The sequence below is a fragment of the Marmota marmota genome, unplaced genomic scaffold (genome assembly GCF_001458135.2).
Source record: "Marmota marmota marmota unplaced genomic scaffold, marMar, whole genome shotgun sequence".
NCBI lineage: Eukaryota > Metazoa > Chordata > Mammalia > Rodentia > Sciuridae > Marmota > Marmota marmota.
In genome coordinates, this window is record NW_026000026.1 from 80,907,246 (window position 1) to 80,932,999 (window position 25,754).

General features: G+C 48.1%; 2 protein-coding genes across 5 annotated transcripts in view; one reads left to right on the forward strand and one right to left on the reverse strand.

Annotated features, from left to right (window-relative positions):
- The window catches only part of Tcof1 (treacle ribosome biogenesis factor 1), a 35,544-nt gene extending 33,047 nt beyond the window's left edge, over positions 1-2,497 (forward strand). For all 3 annotated transcript variants that reach the window (XM_015486197.2, XM_015486206.2, XM_048811800.1), the window contains 3 exons: positions 967-1,064; positions 1,715-1,760; positions 2,030-2,497. In XM_015486197.2, coding sequence (XP_015341683.2) covers positions 967-1,064; positions 1,715-1,741 — 125 coding nt within the window. In that variant the 3' untranslated portion in view covers positions 1,742-1,760; positions 2,030-2,497. The remainder of the gene's footprint in view (positions 1-966; positions 1,065-1,714; positions 1,761-2,029) is intronic.
- Positions 2,498-4,493: 1,996 nt separating this feature from the next.
- On the reverse strand, positions 4,494-13,724 carry Cd74 (CD74 molecule). Of its 2 annotated transcripts, XM_015486222.2 has the most exons (9): positions 13,429-13,724; positions 8,689-8,861; positions 8,478-8,557; positions 7,936-7,998; positions 7,160-7,255; positions 6,754-6,841; positions 5,795-5,986; positions 5,317-5,379; positions 4,494-5,042 (listed from the first exon to the last, which is right to left on the reverse strand). In XM_015486222.2, the coding sequence occupies exons 1-9, from the start codon at positions 13,503-13,505 to the stop codon at positions 5,032-5,034; spliced, it is 843 nt and encodes a 280-aa protein (XP_015341708.1). In that variant the 5' UTR covers positions 13,506-13,724; the 3' UTR covers positions 4,494-5,031. The 2 variants fall into 2 exon arrangements, with proteins under 2 accessions (XP_015341708.1, XP_015341714.1); XM_015486228.2 differs by lacking the exon at positions 5,795-5,986.
- Positions 13,725-25,754: the final 12,030 nt, after the last annotated feature.

Here is a 25,754-nt window from a genome sequence, read left to right on the forward strand (position 1 = left end):
CTTTGGCCCATGTCAGATTTTGGAAGAGCCTGTTTCTCCCACCAGCTCTGGGGTGCAAAATGGACCAGAACACCTGAGCCCTCATCATCTCTCTAGACCTCGGTTTCCTATTCATTGAGACCTGTGCTAGAGTCTGCGCTCAGTAGGTCCTCATCAGTCCTTGTGCCAGCACAAGAGGTATTTCATTCCCATTTTGCAGATGGAGAACTGAGGCTCAGAGAAGGAGGATGCTCAGGGTCAGGGGGTTTCACCGGCTCCAAACAGGCAACCCTCTTGCGCTGCACCAGTGGTGGTAGAGGAATACAGGAGACGGGTAGATGCCTAATGCCTCCAGGGCAAAGGCAGGGTGGCCCTCAGAGCAGGACGCTTGACCCTTTGGTGCTCAGTACTGTACTAGGTTCCCACTTTCCTGTCAAAGTAACAGTGGGAGGTTTTGCTGTTTTTTCTTTTTTTTTTTTTTTTTGGTGTGTGTGTGTGTGTGGCGGGGGGTGGTTGGGGATGAAACCCAGGGCTTCACGCATGCTAGGCAAGCATCCTACTACAGAACCACATCCCCAGCCCTGTGAGGGAATTTTTTAAATGAGTTAATTTAGGGCCAGGGATATAGCTCAGTGGTAGAGCACTTACCTAGCATGCGTGAGGCCTTGGGTTTCATCCCCAGCACTGCCCCACCCCCCCAAAAAAAATAGTAATAATAATAATAATAATTGAGTTAATTTAAAGAAAATTAGTCATAGTCCAAGTGGTCCATGGATGAAGAAGGCATGAGGCTGGTTTTGAAGGACAGGTGTCCTGGCCCCACCCTGGGGCTGTGTTGATGGCTTGCTGGGCTGTGGGGAGAGCTGAGTACCAGCCAGGAGGAGCAGGCCCTGGAACCCTGGAGTCCTGCCCACCCCTATACCTCCAGCATGGCCCAGCACTCAGGATTAAAATCTGTTGTTCAAGAAACTTCCTTTCTTCCCTCAGGTAAAAAAGAAAAGGACAAAAAGGAAAAAAAGAAGAAAGCAAAAAAGGCCTCAACCAAAGACCCTGACTCACTGCTTCAGAAGAAAAAGAAGAAAAAGGTAAAATGAGTTCCTGCAGCGTCTCAGACCGAAAAAGGGACCCAAACCCAGTTCCCAGGGTGAATGTTAGCCCTTCACACACCCAGACACGTCCCTGCCCTCTCCATTCTTGACTCTAAAGTGGGATCTTGTGAGAAAGAGCCGGAAGGGAGTATTCCTAGCCTCTGGAAGCCACAGAAGTGGCCCTGTCTCATCTATGAGGTGGAGAATGAGGGGGGTTAGGGATGAAGGAAAGGGATACCCCCAGAGGTCAGGGAGACCCACATGGGCTGTCGCAGACTTTCAGGTGAGAAGAAACAGGACTTGGGCTACGTGTACCCAGCTGGCAGGCTGTCCCTACTGAGGAAACTCTTATAGCCATCTGCTCTGCCTGTGGAGCAGCAGGGTTCCAGGGCTGATGGCCTGAGCAGGGTCTATGCTATGGCCAGAGCCTTAGCCCCTCAGGCAGGATGGCATCCCCACTGTGCCCAGTAGGCCTCGATTTGTCAGGAAAGCCCTGGGCTCCTTCCTGGAGGGCACATGAGGCACTGCCCCATCCCCAGGGATCCCTATAGACCTGGCATTTGTCCTGGGGGAATCGCCAGTCCCTGGCAGGTGTGGCAGTGGGATACACCTCAGGGATAAGAGCCCTGACACTTCTCTCCTCACAGAAGAAGACCGCAGAGCAGACTGTGTGAGAGGCCAGGCACAAGACAGGTATGCTTTCTGGCCCTTCCCAGCCATGGGAGGACCAAAGGAAGGGGGGCTGGGGAAGGTTCCATTCCTCAAGAGTTGGTGGGGCCATGTGACAACACCAGGGGCTGGAGGGAGCTGCAGTGTCGGAAGGGTCCAGAATAGAGCGACCAGCATCAGCACGTGGGGGATAGTTAGTCCCCCTCTCCTGAAGCAAGAAGGCCAGGTTTTATCCTCCTTGATGGAGGGAAAGGTCAGGAGATCTTACGTCTGGATGTGCTTCCTTCCCCCAGGGAGTTCTTAACGGAGTGTTGACCATCTCCAGGCCTCTGACCTCTGCCTACCCTGGCTTGAGACTGGATTTTTAACTTCTCCCTCTGCAGAAGATGGCCAGTGCAGGGTCCCCATGATGGCCAAGCCTGTGAGCCTGCTGGAAGCCTGGTCTGAGGAGGAGGGAGCCCAGCTCCTGGGACCTTGCCCCACTGATCCCAGCACAGAGCGCTTCACATAGATGTGTACAGTATATATATTTTTTTAAGTGACCTGTCTCCCCTCTTTAAATCTAACATGCCCAAGGGCTGGACTTTCTACCGCTTCACTCTGCAGACCCAGTGAGGCCAAGTGTGTGCTCATCCATGCACTTGGTAACTCTGGCTGATCCCAAGCCTTTGTCCTCTTTTTGTCTATTCTTCTGGTTGTGGCTTCTGTGTTTTGTTTTTTCTCTTTTTTTTAAGAACTCAGAATAAAAGACTTAAAAGAAAGATGCAAATTCCTGGTGTACCTGGCACAAGGCTATGTAGTTGGCTACTTGGGAAAGACGGTCTGACACCTGGCAGTGAGCAAGCCAGCACTTGGGATTCCTTCTTGATGGAGTAGAGCTCTGGGATTTTGTGAGTGGGACAGTTTGCCAGAGAAATAGCCTGAGCCTGGGCTAAGTCGATGGGGAAAGACTCAGCTGCAGCGAAGCTCATGTGGAACTGAAGGGTGGTTGTGGTTGGTTTCCTATAAACACCCAGAGAGGGGGAAATGGGAAGGGGCCTCAGGAACTGACGTGAGTGGGGATAGGCTCTCGAGGTAGAACGGCTGTGGCCGGCGCAGTGGGAACCAGAACACCAGTTAGGAGTGGTGGCCCTCAGTCAAGGTAGCTGTGATTCTGTGGTGATGAAGGCAAGACACAATGAAGTCAAGGCTGCTTGGGGCAGTGTGTGCGGGACTCAGTGGTGGCGTGAGTGTGGATGGAGGGAGGGGGAGGTAGCCAAGTCACCTCCTGCTGCTCCATCCTAGACCTCCTGAGAAAGTCCACTTCCACCCCAAGCAGGTGGAGCACCAGAAGTCCAGAGGTTGTGGAGACTGCCGAGGCTCTCAGCCTCCTGCTAGAGCCAGACAGACAGTGGCAGTACCCAGAAAACCTGGGGCTGAAGGTCTCGGAGACTCAGGTTGGCATTTGCCTGCACTCAGGGCTTTAGACCACCTCCTCGCCCAGTGACTTGTCTTCCCTCTAGATCCAGTGTGTTGGTCTAGATCAGACTGCAGGAAAGCTTTGTCCTTGGGCATATTGGCCCACAATTCTTTTTCTTTTGTTTATTAGTGAGACAAAGGATAGCTTGCCTCACATGTGCTAGGCAAGCACTGGTACAGTGCTTAGTGGTACACTAAGCCATATTCCCGGCCCTTTTTATTTTTGAGACAGGGTCTTGCTAAGTTGCTAAGGCTGGCCTCAAACTTGGGGTCCTGCTGTCTCAGCCTTCTGAGTAGCTAGTATTACAAGCAAATGTCACCACTCCCAGCTCCATGGAAATTTTTTTTTTTTAAGAAGATTTGTAGATTTTTTTATTATTATTTTTAGTTGTAGTTGGACATAATACCTTTATTTTACTTATTTATTTTATTATTATTTTTTTTTAATATTTATTTATTTATTTTTAGTTATCGGCGGACACAACATCTTTGTTTGTATGTGGTGCTGAGGATCGAACCCGGGCCGCACGCATGCCAGGCGAGCACGCTACCGCTTGAGCCACATCCCCATCCCTACTTATTTATTTTTATATGATGCTGAGAATCAAACCCAGCACCTTGCACATGCTAGGTGAGCCCTCTACTGCTGATCCACAACCCCAACCCTCTATGGAAATCTTTAAACTTAAGGGTATGGAGTGATTTTACTAATCTACTTGATGTCTGATTCTTCTTCAACTTAAATGTCAACAAACCTAGCCACAGGGGTCCTGGGCCTTCTCTTGGTAATAAGTAGCTGGAGCTGAGTAGTGTTCAGCCCAGTTAGTTCAGCCTGGGCACCCCATTCTTCACAGCCCCCGCTTCCTGTCCATTCCTGACACTGAGGCCCTGTGTTGGTTGCCATCTGTCATCATACTTGTGCTGTTCTTAGTATAGAAATGAAATTGGGGACATGGGGAAATGGAAGCTGAACCAAGAGGAGTTTGTGCTTTAAAAACTGTATGCAAAAATCTATTTGGGCTGGGGATGTAGCTTAGCAGTAGAGCGCTCGCCTAGCATGCACAAAGTCCTGGGCTCAGTTTCCAGCACTGCACAAAAAGAACCAACTCGTTTTGGAAGTGAAAGTTCTTCACATATCCATGTGTGTCTCTGTTCAAAGACGTAATCCCTAGATCACCAGCCTCAGTGCTTTGGTTCCTTAGGCTGCGTTCTCACACCTAGATGACTGTATTTAGGTCTTCGCTGACCTCCTTATGGTAAATTAATTGGATTCCAACAAAAAAGCCGGGAGCCAGAATGTTCTACTTACTACCTTTTATTCTTACGTGAGCCATGGCCCTGAGGCTGATGACAAGCTTGGCTGAGCAGCAGAGTTGGGTTGGCATAAGTGAGGAGGGCTAGTTGGTGGGTGAGGCTGGGTTCTTTGGGGAGTGATTAAAAAAAGGGGGGCAGAAGGGGAGAGGACCACGAATATGTTCATCCTAGGGTTTGGGGGTGAGGTGTTCTGTTCCCCGTCCGTGGGCCTAGATCTCTGAGCCCCATGTTGATGACTACTATGATGTTGGAAATGGGGGTTCTCATAGTTGGGGTCCACCTCCCAGTTTTGCTTCCCTGCTGATGGCTAGGAGTTGGGCAGCAGGGCCCTCTTGTGTCATCTGTGCTATTTTGATCTGTCATGCTCCAGGATGATGGAGAGCCAGTCGCCAGAATCTCATGGGACGAGGTGTAGGGTATGAGAGAATGGAGTTTGGAGGGACTGGGGAAGGCTGGAGGCACGGAGGAGCAGGAAAGCTGTGACCACACAGAGCTGGCTGGTGCTGGAGACCGCTTCTTGTTTTCACATGATGACTATGGAAAGGAGCATCAGAGTGAGGCTGGTCCCCTCTTTGTTGTCCCTGCCCTTCTCCCCCCCCCCCCTGGCATCCTGAGGCTTCAGAGTAGTCAAGGACTCTCCACCCTCCGCTGCCCCCTGCTGAGCTACAAGTCCTGCCCAGCAGAGACTCCTGTCCCCCGCCCCCAGCAGCCCCCAGCCCTGTTCCTCAGTTGGGAAATGGTCATCCCAGGATGTCAGAATCCTCGAAATGAGCTATGGGACCAGGTCCCCCTTGCACAGGGCTCTCACCTTGGCCCAGGTCCTGCTTAGTCACACCCAGTCCAGAAGACACATCCTCCAGTTCCAGTGGCTCTGTTGGGAGCATCAGATGGTTTGTTCCCTGTAATGCCAGCCACCCCACCTCGGGGCAAAGTGCCTGAAGACCGTCCCTGGAGGTGGAGCAGGCTCCACAATGCAGGGGGGGCTGAATGAAAGCCCAGGAAGGGGTGGCACGACGCAGTGGGAGTCCATAGGACTCCTGGATGCAGGAGGACAGCGCATGGACAGATGTGTGGATGTCAGAGGAGACAAGTGACAAAGGGACAGACAGAAGAGGAGTGCCCAGATGGGTCGATGGATCAAGGGCTGGATGTGTGGCTGACAGTGGCTGTCCCCAAGAGCTGCCATCCCATGTCCTGGTCCCATGTGCCAGGAGGGACCTCTTGCCCCTTGGCTTTCCTAGTCCTTGCTAGTCCTTCACACTGCTGGCATGGTGGCCCCTGCTTACCACTGCAGTCATGGCGCCCGCGGCTCCTGGTGTGAGGGACCTCAGTGCCGTTGGGGAAGACGCACCAGCAGTAGCCGATGCTCCCATGGCACTGGAGCGGCATATAGTTACCGTTCTCATCACACTTGGGACGGAATGCGCCCGGGTGGACAGCAGGGATGTGGCTGACCTCTTCCTGGCATTTGGTCAATACTGAAGCGACAGGTGTGATGAAGACAGTGAGTGAGCAGGCTCTGGGCTGGGGTCTCAGCAGAGCCGGACTTACACACCCTGCCGTGGGCCTAATGCCTTGCGCCCTCGTGTCCCTGCCTCCTCCACTCACTGCATAGGAGCGAAAACTGAGGCCCAAGGCCTAGACCAACAAGTCCAAGATCAAAGAGGAAGTGGGTGGCTGTGTGTCGTTCACCCCAGAACTGGATGACCCCTTCTGACAGCCAAAGCCTTAAAGTGTGGAATTGACCCATGATTGTGATTTCAAGAGGAAAGCAGAAATCAGCCTTCGGTTACTGGGAGTACCCAAATACAAGGGAGGTTACCCTTTGTTGGGGGTGCTTAACGACATGGAAGCCCAGAAGGAAGAGACAGCACGAGGATGAGATTGTAGCACTCATAAAGGCTTCAGGCAAAAAAAAAAAAAAATGGGTGTCATACTGGGGTTCCTTTCTGGTATGTTTGATGTTGGGTTTGCCCCAGGCCCTCTTGGGCAGTGTCTTCTGTGACGGAGGTTTTGTCATGACAGGAGGCCTTCGGACCCCAAGAGCAGTTAACGGTGTGAAAGCACAGACCAGACAAGAGGGTCCAGGGCAGCCAAACCCAGAGAGAAACAGGCAGGAGAGGTGGTGAGAAGCGGGAGAGTGACAAGAGATCATGGAATTGGCAAGTGCTACAGGCCCTCTCTTTCCAGAGAGCCCTGAGGGAGCCCCAGATCCCTGGCACCCCAAAGTTTCTACTCCCTGTACCTCTTGTTGGGGCCTCAGTGGGCTTCTCCTCCAGGGAGTTCTTGCTCATTTCAAACAGGAGCCACTGGTGCAGCCAGTTCTCAAAGACCTAATGTGGGTAGAGGTTAGAGGTCAGAGGTCACATTCAGTAGACATCACCAAGCTGCTACCCTGCCTGGGAACAGAAACATGGAGGATCATACAGGGCCCTGATATGATCAGACCATATATATATATATATATATGATAAGACCAGTGGATTCTTCAACTCTACGCATTCTCCAGCGTTCTGGGCTTTGTGAGTGCTGGTGGACCCAGAGCAGCTTCCAGAGAATGGCTCCCCTAGCCCAGCCCTCCCCGCCCCACTTCTTTCCAACTCTACCAGAGACACCAGAAAAAAGGGTTCCAGTGCAGGGAAACTACTGACCTTCCAGTCCAGGTTGTCCATGGTGCTCTTGAGGTGTTTCAGGTTCTCTGGGAAGCTCCCCTTCAGCTGCGGGTACACCTTCAGGGGATTGGATTTCTGCAGAGTGGCAAGGCAAGAAGGAAGGTTAAAAAGAGCTCCCTGTCAGGCAAGGTGAAAATGTGCAGCCCATGTTCCCCTTGTCTTCCATTCTGAGATGTGGACCTGAGCTGCACTAAGCCTGGACCCTGGACCTCAGCCATATGGAAGGGGAGGAAATAAGGGCTGTTCACCTTGTCACTACAAGGGCCCAGGGCTGGGAGACAGGCTTCAGGTTCCAGACCAGCTCTACCAATACCCACCCCCAGTCTTGTCCCTGTAGACACCTACTTGTGTTCAAGGTCTTACCTTCCCCAGGAAGACTGACCATCCCCAGCTTAGTTGGGTCCTCTGCCTATTACTTGAAAGCCACCTATACTTGCCTTGTAATCTGGTCACTTGCCTGGGGTCACCCACTTGCCTAGGATCCCTTTGGCCTTGGGAGCTTGGGAGCTCCCACTGTGGCCTCTGAGTCTTGCACAGAAGGTAGGAATTTTGAAAAAAAAAAATTGAAAGGAAAAAATAGCTGGAGCAAGTCACTTCAGAGCTTTCGGCCCTTTTCTGCATCTCACAGATGAGGGCAGGATGAACTACACGTCATTTAAGGGCCCCCTTGGGTTCCTTCAGGTGAGCATGGGAGTTTTCAGTGAGGTGTGGGCGGAGCTCCTGTGGGCATGGGCTGCCAGGCTCCTTGCACTCACCAGGAGCAGGTGCATCACGTGGTCCTGCGTCATATTGCCGTACTTGGTGGCATTCTGCTTGGGCTGTGGAGGGAGAAAACAGAGGGTCACTCACCTGCTGTGGCCCTGAAAGTGGGGACCTGCAGCAGGAGCCAGCAGCCAGGGTCTGGGGAAGAGTCAAATTCCAGGCACTCAGCAGGCCTGTCCCTGCCACAGGAAAGCTGTTGTGTCACTTGAGTCTCCAGCCTCAGGATCTTCATTGGTCACAGCTGGCATAAGCTTCCCTGCACAAGGCCTTACCAAGAGCAATTTTATGAACAGAAACCTTCAATCCATACATAATATCAAGAGAAGGGGAGGGGCCGCCCTGCGCCAGGCCTCCTCCCAGCATGGCCCCAAGGCTCTTGCCCCACCTCCATGGGGAGCCCCTTCCTGAGGCGGCCTCCTGCTCCCACAGTCAGGACACTCCCCACTGGGCCTTTTCTGGTCCCTTCTCCCTGCCCCTCTCCTTGGCACCTGTCCCTAGATCACATTTCCCTCCCACCACCGTGGGCTGTCCTTACCCCCTGGTGCAGGCCTTCCATGGGCAGTGCCTGCATGAGCAAGGGGGTGGCCATCCGCAGCTGGCTCACAGGCTTGGGAGCTGTGGGGAAAGCAGGCAGCATGAGTGTGGGCCCAATGCCCAGAGAGGAGGGCACTCAGGGAAGGACAGTGGGTCCAGTGGGGTGCAGGAATGGGGGAGGTGGGAGGGCAGGGTGGAGGAGGGGCACGCACGCTTGGGAAGCTTCATGCGCAGGTTCTCCAGCTGTAGGTTCTGTGAGGTGACCGTCAGCTTGTCCAGCCGGCCCTGCTGCTGGTACAGGAAGTAGGCAGTGGTGGCCTGGCCAGCCAGGAGCAAAGCCACCAGGACGGAGAAGCCTGTGTACAGGGTTCCACGGCTGCATTTGCTGTGGGGAGGGACAAGGGGATGGGTTAGAGGAGACTCCAGAGAGCTGCCCCAGTGGCAGGGTGGGAGGGGACCAACAACACCCATCGGCCCCTAAGCCACCCACCCATCCACATTATACGCTGGCTACGGAGATGCAGCTTGGAGACATCCACAGCCTCCTTCCAACCATGGTTTCCCTAGGGGCCTCCCAAGCAGGAGCTGACCCCGGCCTTGGTCAAGTGGAAAAGAGCCAAGAGAAAGTTTCTTGTCCTTTCTGGGTCATGGTGTCCCACGTGTGCTGTGACAGGTTGGAGCTGAGGGTCTCCCCATGTTCCCTCTGCCATGGGACAAACAAAACAGGGCTGCCCTCGAGAGGAAAGGGTTTTGTTTTATTATTGTGTATGCTTCCCCAGTGAAGTCATATTTAAGGAGAAAATGGAAGGAAATGGGACTGGGACAGCAGAGAATGTGGCCCACATGGAAAGCAGAAGTGTGGCCTTGACATTTAGGGTACGGGGAGCACTGATCAATGTCACAATGAGGTGTGGCCAGACCCTCATATCTCAGGGAGCCCTTACAGCTGTGGGCCTTGGATGCAGTTTGGGGGTGTAAGTGCATGGGGGATATAAGGATCCTGTTTCTAAGACCCTGAGAGTTCCTGGCCTATTCTCAGAGCTGCACCCACCCCTGGGGTGGAGGGCGACTACCGGACTCTGCTGTGGTTTGATGGGTGCCATCTGAATTCAGGTTTGCGAGTGTGCTGGTGTTGGCGGGTGAATGGGATTGGGGCTCTTGTAAGAGGACTTGACAGAGAGACTTGTGTTCTCTTGCCCTTCTGCCTACTGCTATGTGAAGATGCAACAAGGAAGTCGTCACCAGATTGCAGCACCTTGATCTTGGACTTCCAGCCTCCAGAATTGTAGAAAATAAATCTGTTTTTTATATATATAAATTATTCAATCCATGATATTCTGTTATAGTGGCAAAATAGACGAAGACAGCCCACTGGAAATGTCAGGATGAGTCTGCACCCAGCTCACTCCATCCCCTGGCAAGGATGGTTTAGGAAACTCCAGGAGACCCTTCTGCCTAGTAACTCATGACATCACAGGCATAGCTCATTCTCATTGGCTCTCTGTTTGCCAGCTCTCTGCTTTCTAAGCCAAGAGTCAGCCCAAGGGAAGAGTTATTCTAGAAGGAAAAAGCGAAAACTCTGTGGGGGGAAAGGAAGAAACCAAATAGGAGGGGAAAACAAAATCCACTTAGTGACCTTCCCAAGGAAGGTCTGGACTGGGCTCCAAAGACAGTGGAAAGTTCCCTGTCCTCACTCTTGCCTGGGTCCAAGTTCCAGCTGCATTATTTATTCTTTTTTTTTTTTAACTTTATTTTTTATTTATTCATTTACTTATTTATTTAGCTAATTTACTTAGGCTAGTTTTTTGTTTTGTTTTGTTTTGTTTTGGGGTTTTTTGTTTGTTTGTTTGTTTGTTTGTTTGTTTGTTTTAAGAGAGAGAGAGATTTTAATATTTACTTTTTAGTTTTCGGCGGACACATCTTTGTTTGTATGTGGTGCTGAGGACCGAACTCAGGCCGCATGCATGCCAGGCGAGAGTACTACCACTTGAGCCACGTCCCCAGCCCATAAGGCTGGTTTTGAAATTGAGATCCTCCTGCCTCAGCCTCCTGAGCTGCTGGGAATTACAGGCATGTGCTACCTGGCCCAGCACCCCGAACCCCTTTTCAACCCCACACCCTATTCTAATCCCAGTTCTATATCCCACCATATGAGCTTGAGGAAGTCCTATCCCTTCTCCATTCTGAATTTCAGCTTCTCAGAAGACCTAAAAATTGAGATTCATATTGAATATAAGACCATGTAATTGACTTGGAATCCCAGCTCTGTCACTCACTTAGCTTTGGTTGTGGGCAGGTCACTTAACCCCTCTGCATGAGTAAAATTAAATAAGAGCATTGCCTCAAAGTGTTATGTCAAGCCAGATGCATGTGTTAATCTCAGTGACTCAGGAGGCCGAAGCAGGAGGATCACAAGTTCAAAGCCAGCCTTAGCAACTTAGTGAGACCCTGTCTCAATATGAAAAAAAAAAAAGAAAGAAAGAAAAGGACTGAGGATGTAGCTCTGTGGTAAAGAGCCCTTGGGCTCAATCCCCAGTACCCCTGACAAAAATGTTATGTTAAATAAGGTGATGAGATTAGGGCTGGGGTGTGGCTCAGTGGTAGTGTTTGCCTGACATCTGTGAGACTCTGGGTTCAATTCCCAGCAACACATACATAATAGTGATGAGGGTAAAATTTTGTTCTTTGCCTAACACATTGTTAGCTCTCTATAAATAAATACACTAATCTCAAGAGAGTTAATAGTTAACTTTAGCATTTGACTTCCTTCCTCCTTATGCCTCTTGAAGGCCTGTCCCCTGGTTCTGGTACAGGGCCAACTCTTGTCACCCCCTTTTTACTTCCTCCTTTGCACTGCCTCCTTGAAGAATTAAAAAAAAAAAAAAAGTAATTAGCTGACGCCAGGAGCCAACCAGAACTAGCTAGGAATTGTGGTGCAGATGTTGCCAAGCAGAAGTGTTCACACAAGGGTAGGAATCAGGGTCCTGTCTGGAATGGCCTGAGCACAAAGATTCAGGCCAGCTTCAGAAGCAGTAACTGAACTAAAGTGAAAACCAAGCAAGGATTCGATGACTCTGGATCACTCTGAACACTGAGCCCACCTGGGTTTGCCACTCACTGGGGAGCCTGAGTTCGGAGGGGGCCCACCTCTCTCTCCTCGAAAATCCTGACTGTAGAAGGGGCCAGAAAGAAGAATGGGCTCAATCTGAAATCAGGGACTGGGGATGTAGCTCAGTGGGGGTGTAGCTTAATCTAGCACGTGTGAGGCACCAGGTTCAATCCTCGGCACAACACCAAAATAAATAAAACGAAGGCATTGGGTCCATCTACAACTAAAAAAAAAAAAAATTTAAAAACTGAAATTAGACTAGTCCTAGTTTAAATTCTGTCTTTAACACTCAGCAGCTATGAGAACTTGGCTACGTGACTTACGAATAAGAGACACAATTTTCTTTTGTGAAAATCGGGGGAAAGAAATATTCCAGAGGGCTAGGGATATAGCTCAGAGTGCTTGCCTCACATGCACAAGGCCCTGGGTTCAATCCCCAGCACCACGAAAAGAAAAACAAGAAATATACCCGACTCATAGGGAACTCCAACTGTGAGAAATAAGCCGTAGTTTTGTATCTGGCAAACAGTCATAGTAACAAAGAACAGTGAGGAGGACCCGTGGAGGGGAACTGGTATCATGGCTATTGTCTATTATCATTGAGACCCAGAGAGAAGCAGTGATTTACCTGAGGTCACACATAACAATAGCAGAACCCTGACCAAAATTCAGCCCTCAGTGAAGGGGGGCACTCCTTGCCGAGGGACGTCCTAGGATTTTCACAGGCTGCTGCTCTAATGGTCTGTATCTGGTTATCTTTTCCTTAGAACATAGTTCCTCATGACAACTCTAGTGTTTCTCCCAAGACCCTTTCTGCCAGCAACAGCTGACGTCAATGTAGCTGTAAGTAAGTCCCCACAGAGAGCAAATTACATTTTTGATGATAGGAGAAGCAGGAGCATTAGGGTGCTACATTCTAACCCCTTTTGGTTTTGGGGGGGGAGAGGGTGAGGGAGGGTACATGGGGGAGGCCATTTCTGGTCCAGGAGAGGGGCCTGGAATGGCTGTGCTGACTCTTGCTATAAGGGAGAAGGCACAGATGGGGTATGACGCACGTCAAACCTGGGGCCCCTCAGAAACCTATCTGGCACTCCTCCCTCCACTTGGAATCACTGCTGCAACAGCAGATATCTCTGTGTCCCTTACAGACACCTGAAATTCTCATTCCCTTGATACAGACACCTATGCCCACTGATGGTAACAAAGAAACTCCTCAACCAGGAGCTGCTTCTACCATCCTCTTTTAGAAACTCTGTTTCTCTACTGGGATCCAGAACATTTTCAAAATCTGGTCCAAGTTTTCTAACCCAGGATTCATGGCCCAGCTTAAGGCAGGTCTGTGAAGCCCCCGATATCGTATGGAACTCTAGAGAAAGAACCCAGGTGGTCTTCTGATTTTGTGCATCACGCAATGTCAGTAACAAACCCTGCATGATGACGCACACCTGTAATTCCAGTGGCTCAGGAGGCTGAGGCAGGAGGATCATGAGTTCAAAGCCAATCTCAGCAAAAGTGAGGCACTAAGCAACTCAGTGAGACCTGTCTCTAATAAAATACAAAATAGGGCTGGGAATGTGGCTCAGTGGTTGAGTGCTCTTGAGTTCAATCCCCAGTACCAAAAAACTAACAAACTAACAAACTAACAAACAAAACCCCTCACTTTACAGAAGGGGAAATCAAAGCCCAGAACTGGCCAAAAACTTGCTCAAAAGCACTCAGAAAGTGTTCAAGTCATTGCGTCCATGACGCCTCCCTGCAACTCTTGGTGCGTGCTCCTTCTGGGCACCTGCACATATCTGTGCAGCCCAGGGTTTGCGTGGTCTCGTCTAATCCTCACACATACCTCTCCTGCTCTCTGGGGCGCTGGCCCAGTATGGGCAGCTGCTCGTGGTTGGAGATGAGGTCGCGCTGGTCTTCCATGGCTCTGACCTCTGGTCTTTTGCTCAGCTCTTGCTGCTGCTGGTGCTGCTGGTGCTGCTGCTGCTGCTGCTGCTGTCCGTGTATCTGAGACCCTGAGTCCCTGGCTCACCTCTTGAAGTTAGTGCTGGGAGGAATCTGATTCGTCCAGAGGAGTTCACTCCGCCCACCTGGTAGATGTGGAAGTGAAAGCCACAAAGCTGGAAATTCCCCACTCAGGCCAAGCTGCCTTTTGAGGGCCAGGATGAGGAGGGGGAGTCCCCAGGCAGGTAGAAAGGCCAGCGCAATCCCATTGGCTGCCCAGGGCCCTCATCACTTGTTTCTGGGCAGACTTTTGGATTCATAAGGCTCTTAGGATGTTTCCAGAAACAGACAAATGTGTTCACTGCCTAGACAGGAAATCACTTTGAAGCAGAAAATGGCTATATCTGACTCCCCTCTCCTTCATGCATAAGTGGGTGCAGGAAGGGGCTGTGTATCTTCGATAAGCTTAAACAAATTCTCTCTGGCCTCAATTATGTCCTTTCAAAATGGGGAAGGAAGGTTGGACTTGGTGTCCTCTCTGCTCCATCTGAGAGTCGGTGCTGTTAAGGCCCTGGCAACAAATGCTTGCCACCACTTATGAAGCCTCTGTGCCAGGCACTGTGCTAATCATTCCCCTGTTGGGACCCTGAGACTTTTCAGGTGAGGACCCCAAGACTTTCAGAGGCCAGGTGTTTGCCTGTGGTTTAAGTCTGGAAAGTGATGGAACCCACACTCTTGACCACTCTCCCCTTCTGCTTCCTGATGTTCAAATTGTGGGGTTCAAATGCAGGAGAATGGAGCCTCTGGAGGGAGAGGAAAAGGATGTGAGGGCTGGGAAGCAGCCTAGGGAGAGTCAACAGTGCCCGCAGGGACTTACTGCCTCCTATCTGTGGCTCATGCAGACTTGGTCTCCCTCCAGCTTCCTGACAGAAGAACACCTAAGAGCCTTGGACCCTCTAGAGTGGTAAGTCTTTTTGTTGGCTAATGAGATGACTTGTGGCTAAAAGCTCCCCTTCCCAGTAGCTCCAGGATGGGCAATGACTGCCAGATGAACGAACCAGCGATGAGGGGGCTGGGGCTTCCAGATCTCCATGGAAAGGAGAGAGGCTAGAGATTGAGTTCAAACACCAATACCAATGATTGAATCAATCATGTGTATCTTATGGAACTTCCATAAAACTTTAACCAATAGGGCTTGGAAAGCTTCTTTGTCCATGTGCCAATAAGATGGTGTACCTCAACTCCGCAGCAGAAGCTCCTGTGCCAGGGACACTTTCATACCTTACCCCCATGTACCTCTTTGGCTGTTCCTTTATAATAAACTGTGTCTTTTATAATAAACTGGTAAATAAAGTTTCCCTGAGTGTCCCTCCTCCCAGAGAACAGACTGGAAACTTACTCTCCAGACACAGAAAGAGCATGACCCTGCACTGAAGCTGGCCAGTCTTCTCTCCTGGCCAGAATGCTAGAAGCCAGGCTTTCTCCCTCTGTGAAAAGAAGGAACCTTCTCTGGGGGGCCTGACCATGCCAGGAGGATGTACTTGAGATTCTGACATTGGGGATTCCCTGATGAAACAACGCAGCCAGGTAGCCCTACAGGAAGCCCTTATCGAATAAGTCTGCTCATGGGCCACAGCTTCCACTTGATGTTTAGAAAATCAAGGATTAAGGGCTGGGGTTGTGGCTCAGTGATAGAGCGCTTGCCTGGTATGTGTGAGGCCCCCGGCTTGATCCCTAGTACTTGGGGGAAAAAAAAAAAAGCAAGAGGATCACTTAACCCTAGCATTTCAAGACCAACTTGGGCAATATAGCGAGATCCATCTAAAACAAAGAACAGGATGTTATAAGGCATAAGTACTACAGAAGAACAAGAAAAATAGCTCTTCAAGACGAAAGATACAGGCTGGGGCTGGGGTTGTGGCTCAGTGGTAGAGTGCTCACCTAGCACAGGTAAGGCACTGGGTTCGATCCTCCAAACCACATGAAAATAAATAAAGAAAAGAAAGAAAAGAAAAAGGAAAAATACAGGCTGGGTATGGTGGCACACACCTGTAATCCCAGTAGTTCAAGAGGCTGAGATATGATTGAGAGTTCAAAGTCAGCCTCAGCAAAAACAAGGTGTTAGGGCTGGTGTTGCGGCTCAGTGGTAGAGCGTTTGCCTAGCGTGTGCAAGGTGCTGGGTTCAATCCTCAGCACCACATAAATATAGATAAATAAAACAAAAGTATTGTGTTCAACTACAACTAAAATATATACATATATATATATATATATATATATATATATATATATATATTTTTTTTTTTTTTTTTTTTTAANACTTCTCCTCCTCGCTCTTCATCTTCTTCTCCTTGTCCTTCCCCTTCTTCTTCTTTATACTGGGGCGAACTCAGGGGTGCTTCTATTTTGAGACTAGGTCTCCCCATGAAGTTGCTTAGGGCCACACTAAGTTGCTGAGGCTGGCTTTGAACTTTTTAAAATTTTTTTTATGGGCTGGGGATGTGGCTCAAGCGGTAGCGTGCTCGCCTGGCATGCATGCGGCCCGGGTTCGATTCTCAGCACCACATACAAACAAAGATGTTATGTCTGCCCATAACTAAAAAATAAATTAAAAAAAATTTTTTTTTATTTGTTCTTTTTAGTTATACATGACAGTAGAATGTGTTTTGACATATTATACACATGTGGAGTATGACTTTCCATTTTTATGGTTGTACATGATGTGGAGTTACACTGGTCATGTATTCATATATGAACATAGGAAAGTTAGGTCCAATTCATTCTACTGTCTTTCCCATTCCCATCACCCCTCCCTTCCCTTCATTCCCCCTGTACAATCTGGTGAACCCTCCCCCAGCCTATTGTGAGTCAGCATCCATATATCAGAGAGAACATTCCCTCTTTGGTTTTTGGGATTGGCTTATTTCACTTAGCATGATAGCATCTAGTCCAGTTCCATCCATTTACTGGCAAATGCCATAATTTCATTTTTCTTTATGGCTTAGTAATATTCCATTGTGTATATGTATTGCTTGGCTTTGAACTTTTGATCCTCTTGCCTCAGCCTCCTGACTTGCTAGGATTACAGGTGTGAACAACCACACCCAGCCTAGACTTTTTAATTGTAATGCTGGAAACCAGATAATGAAGCAATGCCTTCAAAATCCTTTGGGAGCTGGGTAAGGTGGAAGCTCACACCTTATAATCAGGAGGATCTCAAGTTCAAAGCCAGCCTCAGCAACAGCAAGGTGTTAAGCAACTCAGTGAGATCCTGTCTCTAAATAAAATATAAAATAAGGATGGGGATGTGTCTCAGTGTTCGAGTTTCCCTGAGTTCAATCCCCCGTACCAAAAATCCCTGGACACACACACACACACACACACAAAACACACACACAAAATTCTATGGGAAAATGATTTCCATCATAGAATTTTAGAATCTTCACTGAACCAAATTATTTAGTATGTAGTATCATATTTTCAGCCATCCACTGTCTAAAAAAATTCCTTCCATAACACCCTTCTTCAGAAGGCCTCCATGAAAATGAGGAGTTCATCAGGAAAAAAGGAAGAGACAGGATAATGGGAAACTAAAACTCAGCTAAAGAGAGGAAATGGGGATCCCAAGGGTTACTTACAAGGGGAAATCCAAGGATAAAGCAACAGGTCTCAGTTGGATCAAGCCCAACAGTTCTGAGACACAATTCTTCAATGAGAAAAATTGACAGCTATCTGGTATGTCTGAATGTATTGACAGGCCATTTAGGTCATTTTTTTTTTTGGAAAATATGAGGTTGGATTATAATAATTTTGTAGAAAATGAAACAAATGAAAAACCAAGACCACCACTAACTCCTAGGGAAACAGAAGTCATATAGGGAACGAGCAGTAGAAGCTAGTGTACTGTGTAGCAGACTTATGAATAGCATTCATATTGTCATGATATGGTAAATGTTGAATGTTGATTTAACCAAACACATATTAGGGGCATATGGGAAGATGAGAAGACAGGAACAGGGACTTTGTGGGGTGAGGGTGGCAAGGGAGAAGAGAAAGCTAAATCTTCATCTTCCACAGTGGAAAACCAAACAGATAATGTCAAAACTGGAAAAATCAGGAAGTAACAATACCGGAGTCATTCAGAGACTGAGAAATAAATACCTAAATCAGCTGAAATTTTTGAAAGTGATATAAAAAGGGGATTGAGGGTTTGCTGTTTTTCACAGCAAACCTTGGAGAAGTATTTGATTCTTCAAACTATGTGAATTCATAACTTTGATACAAAGTAAAACTAAATTTAAAATGAAGAAAAAAATACATCAAAGCCAGTAGACTCTAAGCTGATTGTAATAGATGGGAGTCCAAAGCCTTTTTCCCTCTAAAGCAACTTTAGGATAGGGCTGAGAGTGACCCCAAGGTCATCCTGTGCTCCTCCCAGGAGGCTATAGACTGATTCCAGCCGGAAAGGTAGGTCCCTACACTGAGTGCCCCAGGGTGAGCTGGACTAGTTTGCCCTCCGATACTGTAGGTTATTGGTGCCAAGTTCATGTTGAAGTTTGAACATTAGAGAAGTGCGCCGAGGCAAGCATATAAAGCAGGGTTAATTTAAAAAGGGGTAACATAGACTTCTTCCTGGAGGGAGAAGGGGGCCATAGCTGGTATCCTGGTATCCCCAGAAGTGAGGCCTTCTGATCTTTTTGTCTTAGGCTTCCTTTGCTCTCCTCCTCTCCTCCCCTTTATGGCTCTCCTTCCTGAGTACGAGACTAGGCCCAGGAAGCTTGGTGGGCTGGTCAAAATATGAGAAACTGGTGGGCTGAAGGGGGAAGGGCAGGATGGTGCAGCCTGGGACACTTTTAATTAATAACCTGTAGGGAGGGGCAATTCATCCTTCAACAGGTAGGCCTGCCAGGCAGGCAGTCTCCTGGGACCTCTCTCCCCCTTTCTCCTCCATGGTCCCTAAATTCCTGATGAGCAAGGAACAGAATGCCAAGCGGCAGGCAGGCAGTGCCTGCCCAGCCTGTCTACCATCCAACAAGGCAGTAACTTCAGGTGTTGACTTCTTTATGGGGCCTCCTTGGACAGGTTACCTTAGCAACAGGTTGGAGCAGGGGCAGGTTCTTGATAAGGGCAGAGGAAGGGCTCTGAAGGAATTTACATTTCAATCCCTCAGGGGACAGTCTCAAATTGGCCTCCTTGATCCGACCTGACTCGATTTACCTATCTATACTGACTGCCTGTCCAATTTTGTCTTCACCTCCATCCCTCCTAACTGGGTAAGTTCCAGCTTCCTAGTTATTACACAGGCCCATTGCGTAGCCGAGAAGCCTTGTGTCACCCACCTCTGCCTGTATGGGGAGGGAGACAGGAAGCAGAGGGACTTGGATGTCACATCTTATGGGGAGATGAAAAAGGTGGAATCCACCTCCCATATTGTTCATAGAAGAAAGTCTGACTCAGAGAGGGGAAGGGAACTGACCCACGGTCATACAGCAAGGTCACAGAGTCGAAAATGGCCCCTTGCAGTACAGTGTGAGTGTTCAAAACAAAAGAATTCCCAAACAGATCCAAAACAGCCAATTCCAAGGCTGAAGAAGGTGAATCTGAGTCATCTCCCCCTTTCCCCCCACCAAACTCAAAGACTACTGGGGTTTGTCAGAATGGCTCAGGAGCCGACTTGAAGGGTCAATTGCCAGTCAAATACAGGTCAATGCCAGACTTAAATAGAATCATTTATCTGCTCCTTTAGAGGAAACTGTAGTTCCATTCCAGGTGATGAGGAAACACTCTTTCCAGAACAATGGAAGTTTCTTGCATTGTTACAAAGGAAAAGGTAGAGTTTTAAAATTACCTTTTTTGTAACTCCCAGTGTAATAAGTGATCAGGAAAGGGTCACCAATGAAGGCCAAGGCCATGAAATGGAAACTTGGGGAGAACAGACTAGTCACATACCAAAGTAGCAACCCAAAGCTCCTTGTTGCTTAAAAACAAGGAAAGGTGTTTTACAGTAGTATAAATAGTGCTGTTTTGCTGTTGTCACTTTAAGCAAGTGGTCAAACAGCCTCATCAATGGCGGGACAACCTGACATGTGCCTCCAGATAGAATATGCTAATACCATTTAGCATCAGCTGGGTAATATTTTTGCCAAAGATTTAACCTGCATCTACCTTTAGGCCTGAGTTCCAATTTATAGTCAATACAAAGAGTAGAAGAAAACATTAAATTTAAAAAATTGAATCATTGTAACATTGACACTGGTCGGGGGTGGGTTTCCTCACAGCATAGGCACATCATGTGTTTAAACCACATTGAAATTTCTCAGCAATTATCAAGAGTTGCCAGGGGTGGTGGTGCATACCTGTGATCCCAGCAACTTGGGAGACTGAGGCAGAAAGAGAGCTATTTTAAGGTCCATCTGTGTAGCTTAGTGAGATCCTGTCTCAAAATAAAATAAAAAGGGCTGGGGATGTAGCTCAGTGTAGAGTACTCCTGGGTTCAATTCTTTTTTTTTTTTTTTTTTAATATTTACTTACTTATTTTTGTTTTCGGCGGACACAACATCTTTGTTTGTATGTGGTGCTGAGGATCGAACCCGGGCCGCACGCATGCCAGGCGAGCACACTACCGCTTGAGCCACATCCCCAGCCCACCCTGGGTTCAATTCTTAAACTGAAAAACAAAACAATAAAATTGCCAAAAGTTTTCTTTTTTTTTTTTTTTTAATGGTATTGGGAATGAAACCCAGCAAGTTGCATATGCTAGATAAATCCTGTACCACTAACAGTTATCTTTGTGTGTGTGTGTGTGGGGGGGGTGCTGGGAATTGAACCCAGGGCCTTGTGCCTGCAAGGCAAGAACTCTACCAACTGAGCTATATCCCCAGCCCAGTTTTCTCTTTTGATAGGGGAAAAAATTCCAACTCTACTACTTACCATATATGTGATTGGCAAGTTATTTAATTTATCTGTATCTCAGTTTCCTCATCTGTAAAATGGGCATGCTAGTAAAACCTATCTCATCAGGTTACTCCAAAGATTAAATGAATACCCACATTCCTGACACAGAAAAAGTGTGCAATAAATATTAGATAGTTCAGTGATACAACTTTTTCTGCAATTTGTTAAATCTGAATCTAGGATCCTGCATACATGCAGAGGTTTGGAGCTGTCCAATAGAAACTAAGGGGACCTCATCCTCTCTGAACCTTCCTGGGAGTCTGGTCCCATGGTGTCCTCCCTACACTAGTCTAGGTGACTGCCTGAGCAGTCCCAGAAATATGGATTTCTTCCAGTTCACCCTGGGTGGGCCAGGCAGGCAGTCTCCTGGGACCTCTTGAAGCCAGATTTAAAGTTAGGTAGTCAGTGTAGTTAGATAAATCGGGTCTAATACCGAGTGAAATCTAAAATGGAGGCCATGCTGAGAATGATTCCAGGAAACACAGGACAACTCATGGAATGTTAATGAAGTCCCGAAAAGGCCCTAGGCCAAAGTCCACCTCAAAGAAATGTTAATGAACAGCCCCCAGCAAAAAGGTGCTGACTCAGAAGTCCTTCCTGACCAGATTACTTCTTTGGCCCACCTGTGTCCCACCCCTCGGGCCTTCCCACCTACATTCCATCCCTTCCCACCTACATTCCATCCCTTCCACTGATTCCACCTCTTGGGTCCCCTTCTTCCTCCGGGAGAAGTCTTTTCTGCTGTCCTTTAATAAACTTCTAATTTCTACTCTGTCCTTGCCTCGGCGTGCTTCTTTGGTGTTATTCTTCAACATCGGGGAAGCAAGGACTCGTCACCAGTCAACAGCGGTAACACTCTCTCCCCAGTTCTTCTCCATGGTCCCTAAATTCCTGATGAGCAAAGCCAAGCGGCAGGCAGGCAGTGCCTGCCCAGCCTGTCTACCATCTAACAAGGCAGTAACTTCAGGTGTTGACTTCTTTATGGGGCCTTCTTGGACTCCAGTAGTTTGGTCATGAACAGGGACTGAAAAAGTGGCTCTTTGCGGGGGTGGGGGAACAGGCCTGAGTTCTAGTCCTTTATTTGCTATACTTGTTCCAGGAAAATACACATCATTTCTCTTGGTCACTCATTCATTCATCCTTCAACAACTATTCATTGAGCATTTACTTGGTGCCAGGCACTATTCTAGGTGCTTGGGATGCATAGCAACACATGGACATCCCTAGTGGCAGGAGACAAGCAAGTAATTTATATTGTGTTGGAGAATGTCAAGTGCCATGGCAAAAAGGAAAGACACCGGTGGAGAAGGGGGCAGGTTCCCGTATTTTATAGGGTGTTGGGGTGGACCTCACTGACAAGGTGAGATCTGAGTGCAGGCTTGAGGGAGGTGAGTAGTTGCAGGTCCATGTCTGCAGGAAGAGTCCCCGACAGAAGGCAGGCCAGAGCTGTTCCTACGTGGGAACCTGCCTAGTTGTCTGAGGAGCAGAAAGGAGGCTGGGTGGCCGAGTGGTCTCGGATTTTACTCTGAGTGGAAGAGGAAGCCAGGGGAAGGTTTTGAGCAGAGGAGGGCTGTTATCTGACTTGTGTATTAAAAGGATGGTTGGACTTGCTGCAATGAGAATCTGTTCAACTGGGGAAGATAATCCCCGGGGACTGCTGTGAAGGTCAGAGGGGAGACTGGCTGGGGAAACACTTTTTAAAAATGTTTTTATTAGAGCCTGAGAATTATACACAGTAGTCGGGTTCATCCTGACAAACATGGAATTCCATTACAGTTCACCATTTCCCCTTTTCTCTCCCTTTTCCCCTCCATTCTCCCTCCCCCCCCCTCATTCTCCCCACCCCCTCTCCTTCCTCTATTCTGCTGGACATCCTTTCCTTGTCTATTTATATTTGATTGGTTCTTTTTACTTATACATAGAAGTGTGAAATTCCCTATGGTGTATTTATATATGCACAGAACATGGTTTTTAAGAATTCATTGTGCACTGCCTCCCCTTTCCCAACCCTCTACCTCTGCACTACTGATCTGATCTTCCCTGCCTCTTTTTGATATTTTATCCTTCCTATTTTTTTTTTTTTTTTTAGTACCAGGGATTGAACCTAGGGGCACTTAACTTTGAGCCACATACATCCCCAGCTCTTCTTATGTTTTCTTTAGAGACAGGGTCTCACTGAGTTACTTAGGGCCCTGCTAAGTTGCTGAGGCTGGATTTGGACTTGCTCCATCCTCCTGCCTCAGACTCCTGAGACACTGGGATTATAGGAGTGCACCACACGCCAGGCTCCTCCTTTTTTATTTTATGCTGTCTTCTAGATATGGAAGAAAACATTCCACCTTTGAGTTTCTAAGTCTGGCTTTTTTCACTTAGCATCATGATGTTTTCCATTTCCATCCATTTACTAGCAAATGCCATAAATTCATTTTTTTTTATGGCTGAGTACAACTCCATTGTGTATATATACCACAATTTCTTAATCCATTCATCTACTGACAAGCATCTTAGTTGATTCCATAATTTAGCTATTATGAATTGTGCTGCTGTAATACGTATTGAAGTGCATTGCTAAAGTATGCTAATTTTAGTTCTTTTGGGAAAATACCAAGGAGTGGGATAGCTGGGTCATATAGTGGTTCTACCCCTCTTTTTCTTTCTTTCTTTTCTATTTTTTTTTTTTTTTTTTGGCGTGCTGGGGATTGAACCCAGAGTCTTCTGCATGCTAGGCAAGCACTCCACCAACTGAACTATATCCCCAGCCCTACCCCCTTGTTTTCTGAGGGATCTTTATACTGCTTGTCATGGTGGTTGGATCTACTAGTCTGAGGTCCCACCAACAATGTACAAGCGTACCTTTCCCCACTACCTTGCCAGTATTTTTTTTTGCCAGTATTTATTATTACTTGTATTCTTGATCATTGCCATTCTGACTAAAGTAAGATGAAATTTTAGTATAGTTTTGATTTGTATTTCCCTGTTTACTAGAGATGTTGAACATTTTTTTCACATATTTCTTGACCATTTGTGTTTCTTCATTTGAGAAGTTTCTGTTTAGTTCCTTTGCCTGTTTATTGATTGGGTTATTTGGTTTTTGGTATTAAGTTTTTTTTAGTTATTTATATATTTTGGATATTAATTCCCTATTGTTGGAGTAGGTGACAAAGATTGTCTTCCATTTTATAGGCTCTCTCTTCACATTCTTAATTGGTTCCTTTGCTGTGCATAAGCTTTTTAATTTGATGGCAATCCATTTATTGACTCTTGGTTTTATTTTTTGAGGTTTAGGGGTCTTGTCAAGGAAGTCTGTGCCTACCCCTATGTGACAGAGTTAACCCTGTTTTTATGTATCAGTTGCAAGGTTTCTGGTCTAATTCCTAAGTCTTTGGTCCATTTCAATTTGACTTCTGTGCAGGGTGAGAGATAGGGATCTAGTATCATCTTTTGCTATCCAGTTTTGGGAAAGCACTTTGTAATAAAAGGCCCTATATATAGTTACAATGTTCTGGGAAAAGAGGGGCTCTGCTCTTTCCCATCCTACTTAAGAGGCAATTGAGCTCCCGTTGAGGAGTACGGCTTTCACATCTGGGACTCCCCCAACTCTTCCCTAGGGTGAAGCACCATCTGGCAGGTAGGTAAAGGCATGGCTTTGGACAACTGCTGAGTGGGACTGAGTCCTGCCCCTGTGACTCATTCATTCAGCAATATTTATTAAGTAGCAGTTCAGTGTCAAGCAGGATCTGAACTGGTAGCTGGGACAGAAGCATTTAGAGCCAGCCAGGGTTGGAGTGAGGATTGAGTCTGTGTGGGGATGGGGGTGGAGGTGTCAGATATTAGCTGAAGTGCAAGCTATCGATGGCTGGGGGAGGGGGTCAAGAGTCAAGCTGTGGCCAGGACAGGTTGCAACCTGAGGTTGCAGGCAGGGGGAGCAGCCTCCTGGCTGCAAGCTGGAAGGGCAGGCCTGATGGGGCTGCAGCCTTGAGTGTGGGGAAGAGGGGAGGAAGAGTGAAAAGTCCAGAGGAAGAGTGGACACAGCTCAGCCCAACTGTACATGGAAAGAGGGCGGGACCAAGATGCCACTGAGACTTCACATGTGGGTGATGGAGAAGTGATGATGTTGTTCATAAAAACAGGAAGTTCTTGGCATATTTGAGGAACAGAAACAAGTACAGTGCGTTTGAGTGCAGCGAGCAAACAAGTGAGGGGAAGCCAGGAGAGGGGTTTCGAATGGCACTGACGACACAGGCCTGGGCCAGACCATGCAGGCCTGGGCTTCTTGGGAATTATTCTAGACATGGTGGCCAGCCAGGGGAGGGCAGGGGGCAGGCAGATGCTGGCTCTGGCTCATTGAGGATTGATGTGTGGAAGGGTAGAGAATTAAGGGGGTCAGAGTGGGACTCTGGAAGCTAGTTAGGAGTCGAGGAGTTTAAAGAGTGGTGACTTCAGGTGGTGATGGAGATGGAGAGAAGGGGAAAGATTTGAAAGCTGTTTTGAAGGTGGAAATGTTAGGACTTGGAATGGGAGAGGGGAGAGAGAAGTAAAGATGGTACCCATGGTGGTGGCCACTGAGATGGGGAAGACTGTGAGAACACATCCTGAAATAGGTAGAACCCAGAGTTCTGTTCTGGCTGGGCTCTGCGGACGCCCACGTGCAGACATCAAGTAGACAGCTGAGGACACCACTCTGAAATTTAAAAAAAGCGAACATACATTTGCGAATGCTCAACAGGCAGACAGTATTTAAAGCCAGAAGATGAGGGCCATGCTCTGAGGAGCCTCTGTGTTTACAGATTGGCTGGAAGAGCCCTGAGCAGGGAGGATTCCATCTTCTACCTCAGTAAAGGCTTGGAGGAGGAAATGATCACCTGGGTCAAATACTGCTCAGAGGACAAGCCAAACAGGGAAATACCCACTGCGCTTGGCCACATGGAGGTGATTGGCAACACTGACTAGAGTAGGTTTGCAAATTGGTGTGGGGGGTCAGTGGAACCGTATGTGAGGGGAAGCAGGGGCAGGACAGCAGCTGGGAGGGGACATAGCAGGGGCATGTGTGTGAGTGTGCTTGTCTGCCAGGGGAACAACACAGCAGGATGAGAGGCTGATGAGGCTGCTGAGGGAAGGCACTAGGAGGGGTCCCTACACAGCCAGCACTGTGAGCCCCACCGTAAACATGGGACAGAAGGAACAGGAATGGCTTCTGGTTAGGTCCTGAATTGCCTCTCCAAGAAGCCGAAACAACTGACACCCTCTATTTTTCCTGCTCCCTAGGACTCAGAC

Bases quoted from the DNA above. Each gene is read 5' to 3' on its own strand.
- Cd74 (XM_015486222.2), bottom strand. From the start codon at position 13,505: ATGGAAGACCAGCGCGACCTCATCTCCAACCACGAGCAGCTGCCCATA. The intron at 6,842-7,159 runs GTCAGTAGTTTC...TACCCACATTAG, and splicing joins TGGACAACCTGGACTGGAAG to GTCTTTGAGAACTGGCTGCA. The intron at 5,380-5,794 runs GTAAGCAGGGGC...TGCTCCCAACAG, and splicing joins CGGGCGCCATGACTGCAGTG to AGCCACTGGAACTGGAGGAT.